Source organism: Pelophylax lessonae (assembly GCF_965119305.1).
Source record: "Pelophylax lessonae genome assembly, contig: HAP1_SCAFFOLD_271, whole genome shotgun sequence".
NCBI classification, from domain to species: domain Eukaryota; kingdom Metazoa; phylum Chordata; class Amphibia; order Anura; family Ranidae; genus Pelophylax; species Pelophylax lessonae.
The window spans coordinates 35111-51519 of NW_028120069.1; the positions used below are offsets into that span (position 1 = coordinate 35111).

The 16409-nt window shown below is 46.4% G+C and overlaps 1 protein-coding gene across 4 annotated transcripts in view; it reads left to right on the forward strand.

The window, feature by feature from the left end:
- Positions 1-16409, forward strand: part of LOC309543651 (disks large homolog 4-like) — a 75207-nt gene that overhangs the window by 23832 nt on the left and 34966 nt on the right. For 2 of the 4 annotated variants that reach the window (XM_082276105.1, XM_082276106.1), the window contains exons 8-9: positions 2885-2921; positions 14135-14162. In XM_082276105.1, coding sequence (XP_082132231.1) covers positions 2885-2921; positions 14135-14162 — 65 coding nt within the window. The remainder of the gene's footprint in view (positions 1-2884; positions 2922-14134; positions 14163-16409) is intronic. The other 2 variants (XM_082276107.1, XM_082276108.1) reach the window with 1 other exon arrangement.

The following is a 16409-nucleotide window of genomic DNA, read 5'->3' on the forward strand; positions in this document are numbered from 1 at the left end:
CCTAGGCTGATCCTGGGTCACCCTTATATCAGGAGGCCCCAACCCTAGGCTGATCTTCAGGCCCGTTTATTACAGGAGGCCTCAACCCCAGGCTGATCTTCGGGCCCCGTTTATTACAGGAGGCCCCAACCCTAGGCTGATCTTCGGGCCCTGTTTATTACAGGAGGCCTCAACCCTAGACTGATCCTGGGTCACCCTTTTATCTGGAGGCCCCTAACCTTGGCTTATAAATGGAGGCCAGAATACCAGGCTGATCACCAAGGACAGGGGCTTTTGGAGGGGACTGCAGACTAGCCTCTTGCCTGCTGACTATGGGCCCTGGCTTGTGAGGGAACACTGCTCTTTGTGGGATGTATGCTGGGGGACCCTTAGAGTACTGTTTGTTTGGATTCAAGTCCACATCTCCCCAAGACACACAGACTCTGGGACTCTAGGCCTAAGATCCATCATAAAAGCCTAGCTGCCTGTAACGGAACCGCGACCCACACTGTACATGTGGACTTTCGTTAGTATCGTAGCCGCCCCCATAAAAAGTTAGCCGACAACTTAGCTTGTACACGTTAAGGAACCTTCTTCTTTATTGAACAACTCACACAGTTTATATACAGCACGGACATCCCCCTCCTGATCAGATTACCCCATCAGGTCAGGGGTTGCCTGATTACATTATCATATGCAGATGAAATTGTATACAGAAATAGAATTAACCTGAACTAATTATCTAGCCATCTGGACAGAAACAATATGTGAGTTCATTAACAATTAACAATGGGACAGACAGGCTTAACAGAATCCACATCCCACCTCAATACACAGACAATAGGAAGAGAACACCAGTGACAGACTGTCCGTCTCTGACATTGAAGTACAATACACATTATCAGAAGTGTAAAGCCAGAACCCCCAGTAAATAACAGGTGAGTATATTCAACGATGTATGGAAGGCAGGTGGTTGAGCTGATGATATAAGCATCTGTTATAAGTCTGACTGTGTGTAGCAGTCTTCATATATTTCTTAGGATATATGGTTGATAAATATTACTCTCCCATTTGAAGTAATCCAGACCATATTCTCAGTGTCCATTAAGTATCTGTCTTTCACTCCCAGTGACAGTGAGTACTGTCACATATCTTCCTCCTCAAAGGTAGACTAGCCAGGTACCAGACCTCCAATCGGTCTGTGCCTGAGTTAGTCGGGCAATAAGTCCCAAAGAGCCAGTCCATCAGGGCAGCTTCCTTGAAAAAGTTCCACATGGTTTGTAAGTTTATCCCGGCAGGGCGCATGGAGCTCTCAGTCTGTGGAAGTCTGGTTTGGGCAGGCCAGACTGGGCTTCTTGGTCACCCTGTGTCCCTAATAGACACAGGGTGACTTACACATAAGAGGGGCCTAGGGGGTGAGAGGGGGATTTCCCAACCTATCTAAGGTAAGCTGTGTTCCACGGGCCCCCCAACCAAAGTGACTCCTGTCACACTTCCTATTGGCAATAGGGGGCTGCTTCACACATTCAGACTCATGGTAGATGCTAATGTCATCAGATCAACCACCTGTCTTCCACGCATTGTTGATTGTGCTGATTAACTCACCTATTGTGATGGGGGTGTGTTTACACTTATAATAATGTGTATTGTATTTCAGGAGCTCGATGATGGCAAGTCTGCTAGTTAATTAGCTCAAGTTAATTAAATCACTGTCATCTACAGTATTAGCTGCTAGTGGGAAAGTAGAATACTGTTTGTGTTGGTTGTTCCTTAGATATGTTAATTATGTTTCCTGGCTAGTTTGTATGGGGGCGGCTAGAATATCTGATACCTATGTTCAAGACTGAAGGAAGCCGTATACTGATGGAAGCACACAAGCGCATTTTGGGGTCGCGGTTCCATTACACAGGCTGATCCTGGGTCACCTTATATCTGGAGGCCCCTACCCCTAGCTGATCCTGGGTCACCCTTATATATGGAGGCCCCAATTTATCTGGAGGCCCTGATCCTAGGCTGATCCTGGGTCATGCTTATATCTGATACTGAGATTGAACCCCCAGGGGTATCATTGGGGGCCATCTGCGGTATAGTGAGAGTCCTGCACCTCTCCTTTGAGACACAGAACCCCTGAGACTAGAGATTGAACCCCCAGGGTTATTCACGGAGGGCCCTCAGTGATATAGCGAGAGTCCTGCATCTCTCCTCTGAGACACAGAACCCCTGAGACTAGAGATTGAACCCCCAATGGTATCATGAAGGGCCCCCAGCAGTATAGTGAGAGTCTTGCACCTCTCCTTTGAGACACAGAACCCCTGAGACTAGAGATTGAACCCCCAATGGTATCACGGAGGGCCCTCAGTGGTATTGTGAGAGTCCGGCATCTCTCCTCTAAGACATCGAACCCCTGAGACTAGAGATTGAACCCCCAATGGTATCATGGAGGGCCCCCAGCAGTATAGTGAGAGTCTTGCACCTCTCCTTTGAGACACAGAACCCCTGAGACTAGAGATTGAACCCCCTGGGGTATCATGGAGGGCCCTCAGTGGTATTGTGAGAGTCCTGCATCTCTCCTCTAAGACATCGAACCCCTGAGACTAGAGATTGAACCCCCAATGGTATCATGGAGGGAACCCAGGAGTATAGTGAGAGTCTTGCACCTCTCCTTTGAGACACAGAACCCCTGAGACTAGAGATTGAACCCCCTGGGGTATCATGGAGGGCCCTCAGTGGTATTGTGAGAGTCCGACATCTCTCCTCTAAGACATCGAACCCCTGAGACTAGATATTGAACCCCCAGGGGTATCATGGAGGGCCCCCAGCAGTATAGTGAGAGTCCTGCACTGCATTGTCACACACCCCCTATCATCCAATCATAAAAATAAGGATTTTTCTTTTTTCCTTGCAGAGTGGAAAGGCGGGAATGGTCACGGTTAAAGGTAAAGGTGAGATTATGTTGTGACGTTGGGGTGTCTGTGGGTTTCTGTGTATATAATACTCATGCACGGTCATTAGGGTTACCCAGTGTTGGGCATGGGGCATCGAGTCTTAAATGGGGCACAATACAAAGGTATGCAGGGGGATTTAGGGTACATAATACAGAGGTATGTGGGGTGCATAATTACACAGTAAAGCATGATCCAATTTACTACAGCAGGGGAAAAAAATTCCTTCCCATCCCCCGAGAGGCAATTGGATATTCCCTGGATCAACTTTACCTATAAATATTAGAACCAATTTATATTATGTACACCCAGGAAAGAATCCGGAACTTTCTTATAGCAATCTAGTGAGCTGGCCAGAACCTCTCTGGAGGGAGTCTATTCCACATTTCACAGCTCTTACTATGAAGAAACCTTTGGAGACGAAATCTCTTTTCCTCTAGACGTAAAGAGCGCCCCCTTGTCCTCTGTGATGACCTCAAAGTGAACAACTCAACACCAAGTTCACTATATGGACCCCTTATGAATTTCTCATGGAGATCATATCCCCCCTTATGCATTTATACATGGAGATCATATCCCCCCTTATGTATTTATACATGGAGATCATGTCCCCCCTTATGTATTTATACATGTAGATCATATCCCCCTTATGTATTTATACATGGAGATCATATCCCCCCTTATGTATTTATACATGGTGATCATATCCCCCTTATGTATTTATACATGGAGATCATATCCCCCCCTAATGTATTTATACATGGAGATCATATCCCCCCTTATGCATTTATACATGGAGATCATATCCCCCCCTTATGTATTTATACATGCTGATTATATCCCCCTTATGTATTTATACATGCAGATCATATCCCCCCTCATGTATTTATACATGGAGATCATATCCCCCCTTATGTATTTATACATGGAGATTATATCCCCCCCTTATGTATTTATACATGGAGATCATATCCTCCCTTATATATTTATACATGGAGATCATATCCCCCCTTCTGTATTTATACATGGTGATCATATCCCCACTTATGTATTTATACACGGAGATCATATCCCCCCCTTATGTATTTATACATGGAGATCATATCCCCCCCCTTATGTATTTATACATGGAGATTATATCCCCCCTTATGTATTTATACATGGAGATCATATCCCCCTTATGTATTTATACATGGTGATCATATCCCCCCTTATGTATTTATACATGGTGATCATGTCCCCCCTTATGTATTTATACATGGAGATCATATCCCCCCTTATGTATTTATACATGGAGATTATATCCCCCCTTATGTATTTATACATGGAGATCATATCCCCCTTCTGTATTTATACATGGTGATCATGTCCCCCCTTATGTATTTATACATGGAGATCATATCCCCCCTTATGTATTTATACATGGAGATTATATCCCCCCTTATGTATTTATACATGGAGATCATATCCCCGCTTATGTATTTATACATGGAGATTATATCCCCCCTTATGTATTCATACATGGAGATCATATCCTCCCTTATATATTTATACATGGAGATCATATCCCCCCCTTATGTATTTATACATGGTGATCATATCCCCCCTTATGTATTTATGCATGGTGATCATATCCCCCCTTATGTATTTATACATGGTGATCATGTCCCCCCTTATGTATTTATACATGGAGATCATATCCCCCCCCCCTTATGTATTTATACATGGAGATCATATTCCCCCCTTATGTATTTATACATGGAGATCATATCCCCCCCTTATGTATTTATACATGTAGATCATATCCCCCCTTATGTATTTATACATGTAGATGATATCCTCCCTTATATATTTATACATGGAGATCATATCCCCCCTTATGTATTTATACATGGAGATCATATCCCCCTTCTGTATTTATACATGGTGATCATATCCCCCCTTATGTATTTATACATGGAGATCATATCCCCCCCTTATGTATTTATACATGTAGATCATATCCCCCCTTATGTATTTATACATGGAGATCATATCCCCCCCTTATGTATTTATACATGTAGATCATATCCCCCCTTATGTAATTATACATGGAGATCATATCCCCCCTTATGTATTTTTACATGGAGATCATATCCCCCTTATGTATTTATACATGTAGATCATATCCCCCCTTATGTATTTATACATGGAGATCATATCCTCCCTTATATATTTATACATGGAGATCATATTCCCCCCTTATGTATTTATACATGTAGATGATATCCCCCCTTATGTATTTATACATGGAGATCATATCCCCCCTTATGTATTTATACATGGAGATCATATCCCCCCTTATGTATTTATACATGGTGATCATATCCCCCTTATGTATTTATACATGGAGATCATATCCCCCCCTTATGTATTTATACATGGAGATCATATCCCCCCTAATGTATTTATACATGGAGATCATATCCCCCCTTATGTATTTATACATGGAGATCATATCCCCCCTTATGTATTTATACATGCTGATTATATCCCCCCTTATGTATTTATACATGCAGATCATATCCCCCCTTATGTATTTATACATGGAGATCATATCCCCCCTTATGTATTTATACATGGAGATTATATCCCCCCCTTATGTATTTATACATGGAGATCATATCCTCCCTTATATATTTATACATGGAGATCATATCCCCCCTTCTGTATTTATACATGGTGATCATATCCCCCCTTATGTATTTATACATGGTGATCATGTCCCCCCTTATGTATTTATACATGGAGATCATATCCCCCCTTATGTATTTATACATGGAGATTATATCCCCCCTTATGTATTTATACATGGAGATCATATCCCCCTTATGTATTTATACATGGTGATCATATCCCCCTTATGTATTTATACATGGTGATCATGTCCCCCCTTATGTATTTATACATGGAGATCATATCCCCCCCCTTATGTATTTATACATGGAGATCATATCCCCCCCTTATGTATTTATACATGGAGATCATATCCCCCCCTTATGCATTTATACATGGAGATCATATTCCCCCCTTATGTATTTATACATGGAGATCATATCCCCCCTTATGTATTTATACATGGAGATCATATCCCCCTTCTGTATTTATACATGGTGATCATATCCCCCTTATGTATTTATACATGGATATCATATCCCCCCCTTATGTATTTATACATGTAGATCATATCCCCCCTTATGTATTTATACATGGAGATCATATCCCCCCTTATGTATTTATACATGGAGATCATATCCCCCTTATGTATTTATACATGTAGATCATATCCCCCCTTATGTATTTATACATGGAGATCATATTCCCCCCTTATGTATTTATACATGTAGATGATATCCTCCCTTATATATTTATACATGGAGATCATATCCCCCCTTATGTATTTATACATGGAGATCATATCCCCCTTATGTATTTATACATGGAGATCATATCCCCCCTTATGTATTTATACATGGAGATCATATCCCCCCTTATGTATTTATACATGGAGATCATATCCCCCCTTATGTATTTATACATGGAGATCATATCCCCCCCTTATGTATTTATACATGCTGATTATATCCCCCCTTATGTATTTATACATGCAGATCATATCTCCCCTTATGTATTTATACATGGAGATCATATCCCCCCTTATGTATTTATACATGGAGATTATATCCCCCCTTATGTATTTATACATGGAGATCATATCCCCCCCTTATGTATTTATACATGGAGATCATATCCTCCCTTATATATTTATACATGGAGATCATATCCCCCCTTCTGTATTTATACATGGTGATCATATCCCCCCTTATGTATTTATACATGGTGATCATGTCCCCCCTTATGTATTTATACATGGAGATCATATCCCCCCTTATGTATTTATACATGGAGATTATATCCCCCCTTATGTATTTATACATGGAGATCATATCCCCCCTTATGTATTTATACATGGTGATCATATCCCCCCTTATATATTTATACATGGAGATCATATCCCCCCTTATGTATTTATACATGGAGATTATATCCCCCCTTATGTATTTATACATGGAGATCATATCCCCCCTTATGTATTTATACATGGAGATCATATCCCCCCTTATGTATTTATACATGGTGATCATATCCCCCCTTATGTATTTATACATGGAGATCATATCCCCCTTCTGTATTTATACATGGAGATCATATCCCCCCCTTATGTATTTATACATGGTGATCATGTCCCCCCTTATGTATTTATACATGGAGATCATATCCCCCCCCCTTATGTATTTATACATGGAGATCATATCCCCCCCCTTATGTATTTATACATGGAGATCATATCCCCCCTTATGTATTTATACATGGAGATCATATCCCCCCCTTATGCATTTATACATGGAGATCATATCCCCCTTCTGTATTTATACATGGTGATCATATCCCCCTTATGTATTTATACATGTAGATCATATCCCCCCTTATGTATTTATACATGGAGATCATATCCCCCCTTATGTACAGTGGGTACGGAAAGTATTCAGACCCCCTTAAATTTTTCACTCTTTGTTATATTGCAGCCATTTGCTAAAATCATTTAAGTTCATTCTTCTTCCTCATGAATGTACACATAGCACCCCATACTGACAGAAAAACACAGAATTGTTGACATTGTTGCAGAAAAACGGAAATATCACATGGTCCTAAGTATTCAGACCCTTTGCTGTGACACTCATATATTTAACTCAGGTGCTTTCCATTTCTTCTGATCATCCTTGAGATGGTTCTACACCTTCATTTGAGTCCAGCTGTGTTTGATTATACTGATTGGACTTGATTAGGAAAGCCACACACCTGTCTATATAAGACCTTCCAGATCACAATGCATGTCAGAGCAAATGAGAATCATGAGGTCAAAGGAACTGCCTGAAGAGCTCAGAGACAGAATTGTGGCAAGGCACAGATCTGGCCAAGGTTACAAAAAGATTTCTGCTGCACTTAAGGTTCCTAAGAGCACAGTGGCCTCCATAATCCTCAAATGGAAGACGTTTGGGACGACCAGAACCCTTCCTAGAGCTGGCCCTCCGGCCAAACTGAGCTATCGGGGGAGAAGAGCCTTGGTGAGAGAGGTAAAGAAGAACCCAAAGATCACTGTGGCTGAGCTCCAGAGATGCAGTCAGGAGATGGGAGAAAGTTGTAGAAAGTCAACCATCACTGCAGCCCTCCACCAGTCGGGGCATTATGGCAGAGTGGCCCGATGGAAGCCTCTCCTCAGTGTAAGACACATGAAAGCCCGCATGGAGTTTGCTAAAAAACACCTGAAGGACTCCAAGATGGTGAGAAATAAGATTCTCTGGTCTGATGAGACCAAAATAGAACTTTTTGGCCTTAATTCTAAGCGGTATGTGTGGAGAAAACCAGGCACTGCTCATCACCTGTCCAATACAGTCCCAACAGTGAAGCATGGTGGTGGCAGCATCATGCTGTGGGGGTGTTTTTCAGCTGCAGGGACAGGACGACTGGTTGCAATCGAGGGAAAGATGAATGCGGCCAAGTACAGGGATATCCTGGACAAAAACCTTCTCCAGAGTGCTCTGGACCTCAGACTGGGCCGAAGGTTTACCTTCCAACAAGACAATGACCCTAAGCACACAGCTAAAATAACGAAGGAGTGGCTTCACAACAACTCCGTGACTGTTCTTGAATGGCCCAGCCAGAGCCCTGACTTAAACCCAATTGAGCATCTCTGGAGAGACCTAAAAATGGCTGTCCACCAACGTTTACCATCCAACCTGACAGAACTGGAGAGGATCTGCAAGGAGGAATGGCAGAGGATCCCCAAATCCAGGTGTGAAAGACTTGTTGCATCTTTCCCAAAAAGACTCCTGGCTGTATTAGATCAAAAGGGGGCTTCTACTAAATACTGAGCAAAGGGTCTGAATACTTAGGACCATGTGATATTTCAGTTTTTCTTTTTTAATAAATCTGCAACAATGTCAACAATTCTGTGTTTTTCTGTCAGTATGGGGTGCTATGTGTACATTCATGAGGAAGAAGAATGACTGCAATATAACAAAGAGTGAAAAATTTAAGGGGGTCTGAATACTTTCCGTACCCACTGTATTTATACATGGAGATCATATCCTCCCTTATATATTTATACATGGAGATCATATCCCCCTTCTGTATTTATACATGGAGATCATATCCCCCTTATGTATTTATACATGGAGATCATATCCCCCCTTATGTATTTATACATGGAGATCATATCCCCCCCTTATGTATTTATACATGGAGATCATATCCCCCTTATGTATTTATACATGGAGATCATATCCCCCTTATGTATTTATACATGGAGATCATATCCCCCCTTATGTATTTATACATGGAGATCATATCCCCCCCTTATGTATTTATACATGGAGATCATATCCCCCTTATGTATTTATACATGGAGATCATATCCCCCCCTTATGTATTTATACATGGAGATCATATCCCCCCCTTATGTATTTATACATGGAGATCATATCCCCCTTATGTATTTATACATGGAGATCATATCCCCCCTTATGTATTTATACATGGAGATCATATCCCCCCTTATGTATTTATACATGCGGATCATATCCCCATAATGTATTTTACATGGAGATCATATCCCCCCTTTTGTATTTATACATGCGGATCATATCCCCATAATGTATTTTACATGGAGATCATATCCCCCCTTTTGTATTTATACATGGAGATCATATCCCCCCTTATGTATTTATACATGGAGATCATATCCCCCCTTATGTATTTATACATGGAGATCATATCCCCATAATGTATTTTACATGGAGATCATATCCCCCCTTTTGTATTTATACATGGAGATCATATCCCCCTTATGTATTTATACATGGAGATCATATCCCCCCCTTATGTATTTATACATGGAGATCATATCCCCCCCTTATGTATTTATACATGGAGATCATATCCCCCCCCTTATGTATTTATACACGGAGATCATACCCCCCCTTATGTATTTATACATGGAGATCATATCCCCCCTTATGTATTTATACATGGAGATCATATCCCCCCGTTATGTATATATACATGGAGATCATATCCCCCCCTTATGTATTTATACATGGTGATCATATCCCCCCCTTATGTATTTATACATGGAGATCATATCCCCCCTTATGTATTTATACATGGTGATCATATCCCCCCTTAATCTCCTCTTCTCAGTAGAGAATAAATTCAATTCCTCTAATCTCTCCTCATAGCTGAGCTCCTCCATGCCTCTTATCAGTTTGGTTGCCCTTCTCTGCACTTTCTCCAGTTCCCCGATATCCTTTCTGAGAACTGGAGCCCAAAACTGAACTGCATATTCCAGATGAGGTCTCACTAATGATTTGTACAGGGGAAAAATTATATCTCTCTCTCTCTGGAGTCTATGCCTCTGTTATACAAGAAAGGAAACCGCAGCTTGGCATTGCATGATATTATTAATCTTAGGATCTACCAGAACACCCAGATCCTTCTCCACTATGGATTCCCCCAGATCCTTCTCCACTATGGACTCCCCCAGATCCTTCTCCACTATGGACTCCCCCAGATCCTTCTCCGCTATGGATTCCCCCAGATCCTTCTCCTCTATGGATTCCCCCAGATCCTTCTCCACTATGGATTCTCCCAGATCCTTCTCCACTATGGACTCCCCCAGATCCTTCTCCACTATGGACTCCCCCAGATCCTTCTCCGCTATGGATTCCCCCAGATCCTTCTCCTCTATGGATTCCCCCAGATCCTTCTCCGCTATGGATTCCCCCAGATCCTTCTCCACTATGGATTCTCCCAGATCCTTCTCCGCTATGGATTCCCCCAGATCCTTCTCCGCTATGAATTTCCCCAGATCCTTCTCCGCTATGGATTCCCCCAGATCCTTCTCCGCTATGGATTCCCCCAGATCCTTCTCCACTATGAATTTCCCCAGATCCTTCTCCGCTATGGATTCCCCCAGATCCTTCTCCGCTATGGATTCCCCCAGATCCTTCTCCGCTATGGATTCCCCCAGATCCTTCTCCGCTATGGATTTCCCCAGATCCTTCTCCGCTATGGATTTCCCCAGATCCTTCTCCGCTATGGATTCCCCCAGATCCTTCTCCTCTATGGATTCCCCCAGATCCTTCTCCTCTATGGATTCCCCCAGATCCTTCTCCACTATGGATTCTCCCAGATCCTTCTCCACTATGGATTCTCCCAGATCCTTCTCCGCTATGAATTTCCCCAGATCCTTCTCCTCTATGGAGTCCCCCAGATCCTTCTCCGCTATGGATTCTCCCAGATCCGTCTCCGCTATGGATTCCCCCAGATCCTTCTCCGCTATGGATTTCCCCAGATCCTTCTCCGCTATGGATTCCCCCAGATCCTTCTCCTCTATGGATTCCCCCAGATCCTTCTCCACTATGGATTCTCCCAGATCCTTCTCCACTATGGATTCTCCCAGATCCTTCTCCGCTATGAATTTCCCCAGATCCTTCTCCGCTATGAATTTCCCCAGATCCTTCTCCGCTATGGATTCCTCCAGATACTTCTCTGCTATAGATACCCCCAGATCCTTCTCTGCTATGGATTCCCCCAGATCCTTATCCGCTATGGATTTCCCCAGATCCTTCTCTGCTATGGATTCCCCCAGATCCTTCTCCGCTATGGATTCCCCCAGATCCTTCTCCGCTATGGATTCCCCCAGATCCTTCTCCGCTATGGATTCCCCCAGATCCTTCTCCGCTATGAATTTCCCCAGATCCTTCTCCGCTATGGATTCCCCCAGATCCTTCTCCGCTATGGATTCCCCCAGATCCTTCTCCGCTATGAATTTCCCCAGATCCTTCTCTGCTATGGATTCCCCCAGATCCTTCTCCACTATGGAATCTCCCAAATCCTTCTCCGCTATGGATTCCCCAGATCCTTCTCCGCTATGAATTTCCCCAGATCCGTCTCCGCTATGGATTCCCCCAGATCCTTCTCCGCTATGGATTCCCCCAGTTCTGCTCCCCCTAGTATGTATGATGCAAAATAAAGGGGGATGTGGGGTACAGAGTACAGTGATGGGGTGTGGAGCAGAATGTGGGACACAGAATACAGTCATGGGGGGGGTGTGGGGTAAAGAACACAGTGATGTCGTGCGGGGGGTACAGAATACAGATATGTGTGGGTAGAAAGTGGGGTACAATATACAGTGCTGTTGTGTGGGGCATGTTGTTTACAATGTACAGTGATGTGGTGTCAGGGAGATGTAGGGTACAGAACGCAGTGATGGGGTGTCAGGGAGATGTAGGGTACAGAATGCAGTGATGGGGTGTCAGGGAGATGTAGGGTACAGAATGCAGTGATGTAGGGGGGAGGGGACAGAATGCAGTGATGTGGTGTCAGGGAGATGTAGGGTACAGAACGCAGTGATGTGGTGTCAGGGAGATGTAGGGTACAGAATGCAGTGATGTGGTGTCAGGGAGATGTAGGGTACAGAATGCAGTGATGGGGTGTCAGGGAGATGTAGGGTACAGAATGCAGTGATGTGGTGTCAGGGAGATGTAGGGTACAGAATGCAGTGATGGGGTGTCAGGGAGATGTAGGGTACAGAATGCAGTGATGGGGTGTCAGGGAGATGTAGGGTACAGAATGCAGTGATGTAGGGGGGAGGGGACAGAATGCAGTGATGTGGTGTCAGGGAGATGTAGGGGACAGAATGCAGTGATGTGGTGTCAGGGAGATGTAGGGTACAGAATGCAGTGATGGGGTGTCAGGGAGATGTAGGGTACAGAATGCAGTGATGGGGTGTCAGGGAGATGTAGGGTACAGAATGCAGTGATGGGGTGTCAGGGAGATGTAGGGTACAGAACGCAGTGATGGGGTGTCAGGGAGATGTAGGGTACAGAATGCAGTGATGTAGGGGGGAGGGGACAGAATGCAGTGATGTGGTGTCAGGGAGATGTAGGGTACAGAATGCAGTGATGGGGTGTCAGGGAGATGTAGGGTACAGAATGCAGTGATAGAGTGTCAGGGAGATGTAGGGTACAGAATGCAGTGATGGGGTGTCAGGGAGATGTAGGGTACAGAATGCAGTGATGGGGTGTCAGGGAGATGTAGGGTACAGAATGCAGTGATGTGGTGTCAGGGAGATGTAGGGTACAGAATGCAGTGATGTGGTGTCAGGGACATGTAGGGGACAGAATGCAGTGATGTAGGGGGGAGGGGGGCACAGAATGCAGTGATGTAGGGGGGAGGGGACAGAATGCAGTGATGTGGTGGGGAGGGGACAGAATGCAGTGATGTGGTGTCAGGGAGATGTAGGGTACAGAATGCAGTGATGGAGTGTCAGGGAGATGTAGGGTACAGAATGCAGTGATGTAGGGGGGAGGGGGGAGGGGACAGAATGCAGTGATGTGGTGTCAGGGAGATGTAGGGTACAGAATGCAGTGATGGGGTGTCAGGGAGATGTAGGGTACAGAATGCAGTGATGGGGTGTCAGGGAGATGTAGGGTACAGAATGCAGTGATGGGGTGTCAGGGAGATGTAGGGTACAGAATGCAGTGATGTAGGGGGGAGGGGGGAGGGGACAGAATGCAGTGATGTGGTGGGGAGGGGACAGAATGCAGTGATGTAGGGGGGAGGGTACAGAATGCAGTGATGTGGTGGGGAGGGGGGAGGGTACAGAATGCAGTGATGTAGGGGGGAGGGGACATAATGCAGTGATGTGGTGGGGAGGGGGGAGGGTACAGAATGCAGTGATGTAGGGGGGAGGGGACATAATGCAGTGATGTGGTGGGGAGGGGGGAGGGTACAGAATGCAGTGATGTAGGGGGGAGGGGACATAATGCAGTGATGTGGTGGGGAGGGGGGAGGGTACAGAATGCAGTGATGTAGGGGGGAGGGGACATAATGCAGTGATGTGGTGGGGAGGGGGGAGGGTACAGAATGCAGTGATGTAGGGGGGAGGGTACAGAATGCAGTGATGTGGGGGGGACTTGGTCCATATATTTCAATGTTGTTCTATCTGTGTCCATGATTTGTGAGTTGGGTGTGCGGTGACTGCTGACTCTCACTAACCCCTCCCCCCGTCTGACTGATCTACATTTACTATTCTTTCCTCCGCTGCACAGGATCGAAGCAGCACCACAGGCTCCCAGAGTATGTATCTCCCTCCTGTGTACCCCCACTTCTGTATACCCCCACTTCTTCACCCCTACCCTGCCTGTATACCCCCACTTCTTCACCCCCACCCTGCCTGTATACCCCCACTTCTTCACCCCCACCCTGCCTGAATACCCCCACTTCTTCACCCCCACCCTGCCTGTATACCCCCACTTCCTCACCCCCACCCTGCCTGTATACCCCCACTTCTTCACCCCCACCCTGCCTGTATACCCCCACTTCTTCACCCCCACCCTGCCTGTATACCCCCACTTCTTCACCTTCACCCTGCCTGTATACCCCCACTTCCTCACCCCCACCCTGCCTGTATACCCCCACTTCTTCACCCCCACCCTGCCTGAATACCCCCACTTCTTCACCCCCACCCTGCCTGTATACCCCCACTTCCTCACCCCCACCCTGCCTGTATACCCCCACTTCTTCACCCCCACCCTGCCTGTATACCCCCACTTCTTCACCCCCACCCTGCCTGTATACCCCCACTTCCTCACCCCCACCCTGCCTGTATACCCCCACTTCTTCACCCCCACCCTGCCTGTATACCCCCACTTCTTCACCCCCACCCTGCCTGTATACCCCCACTTCTTCACCCCCACCCTGCCTGTATACCCCCACTTCTTCACCCCCACCCTGCCTGTATACCCCCACTTCTTCACCCCCACCCTGCCTGTATACCCCCACTTCTTCACCCCCACCCTGCCTGAATACCCCCACTTCTTCACCCCCACCCTGCCTGTATACCCCCACTTCTTCACTCCCACCCTGCCTGTATACCCCCACCCTGACTGTATACCCCCACCCTGACTGTATACCCCCACTTCTTCACCCCCACCCTGCCTGTATACCCCCACCCTGACTGTATACCCCCACTTCTTCACCCCCACCCTGCCTGTATACCCCCACTTCTTCACCCCCACCCTGCCTGTATACCCCCACTTCTTCACCTTCACCCTGCCTGTATACCCCCACTTCTTCACCTTCACCCTGCCTGTATACCCCCACTTCTTCACCTTCACCCTGCCTGTATACCCCCACTTCTTCACCCCCACCCTGCCTGTATACCCCCACTTCTTCACCCCCACCCTGCCTGTATACCCCCACTTCCTCACCCCCACCCTGCCTGTATACCCCCACTTCTTCACCCCCACCCTGACTGTATACCCCCACTTCTTCACCCCCACCCTGCCTGTATACCCCCACTTCTTCACCCCCACCCTGCCTGTATACCCCCACTTCTTCACCCCCACCCTGCCTGTATACCCCCACTTCTTCACCTTCACCCTGCCTGTATACCCCCACTTCTTCACCCCCACCCTGCCTGTATACCCCCACTTCTTCACCTTCACCCTGCCTGTATACCCCCACTTCTTCACCCCCACCCTGCCTGTATACCCCCACTTCTTCACCCCCACCCTGCCTGTATACCCCCACTTCTTCACCCCCACCCTGCCTGTATATCCCCTCTTCTTCACCCCCACCCTGCCTCTATATCCCCACTTCTTCACCCCCACCCTGTCTGTATACCCCCACTTCTTCACCTTCACCCTGCCTGTGTACCCCCACTTCTTCACCCCCACCCTGCTTGTATACCCCCACTTCTTCATCTCCATCCTGCCTTTATACCCCCACTTCTTCACCTTCACCCTGCCTGTGTACCCCCACTTCTTCACCCCCACCCTGCCTGTATACCCCCACTTCTTCACCCCCACCCTGCCTCTATACCCCCACTTCTTCACCCCCACCCTGCCTGTATACCCCCACTTCTTCACCCCCACCCTGCCTGTATACCCCCACTTCTTCACCCCCACCCTGCCTGTATACCCCCACTTCTTCACCTTCACCCTGCCTGTATATCCCCACTTCTTCACCTTCACCCTGCCTGTATACCCCCACTTCCTCACCCCCACCCTGCCTGTATACCCCCACTTCTTCACCACCACCCTGCCTGTATACCCCCACTTCTTCACCCCCACCCTGCCTGTATACCCCCACTTCTTCACCCCCACCCTGCCTGTATATCCCCTCTTCTTCACCCCCACCCTGCCTCTATATCCCCACTTCTTCACCCCCACCCTGTCTGTATACCCCCACTTCTTCACCTTCACCCTGCCTGTGTACCCCCACTTCTTCACCCCCACCCTGCTTGTATACCCCCACTTCTTCATCTCCATCCTGCCTTTATACCCCCACTTCTTCACCTTCACCCTGCCTGTGTACCCCCAC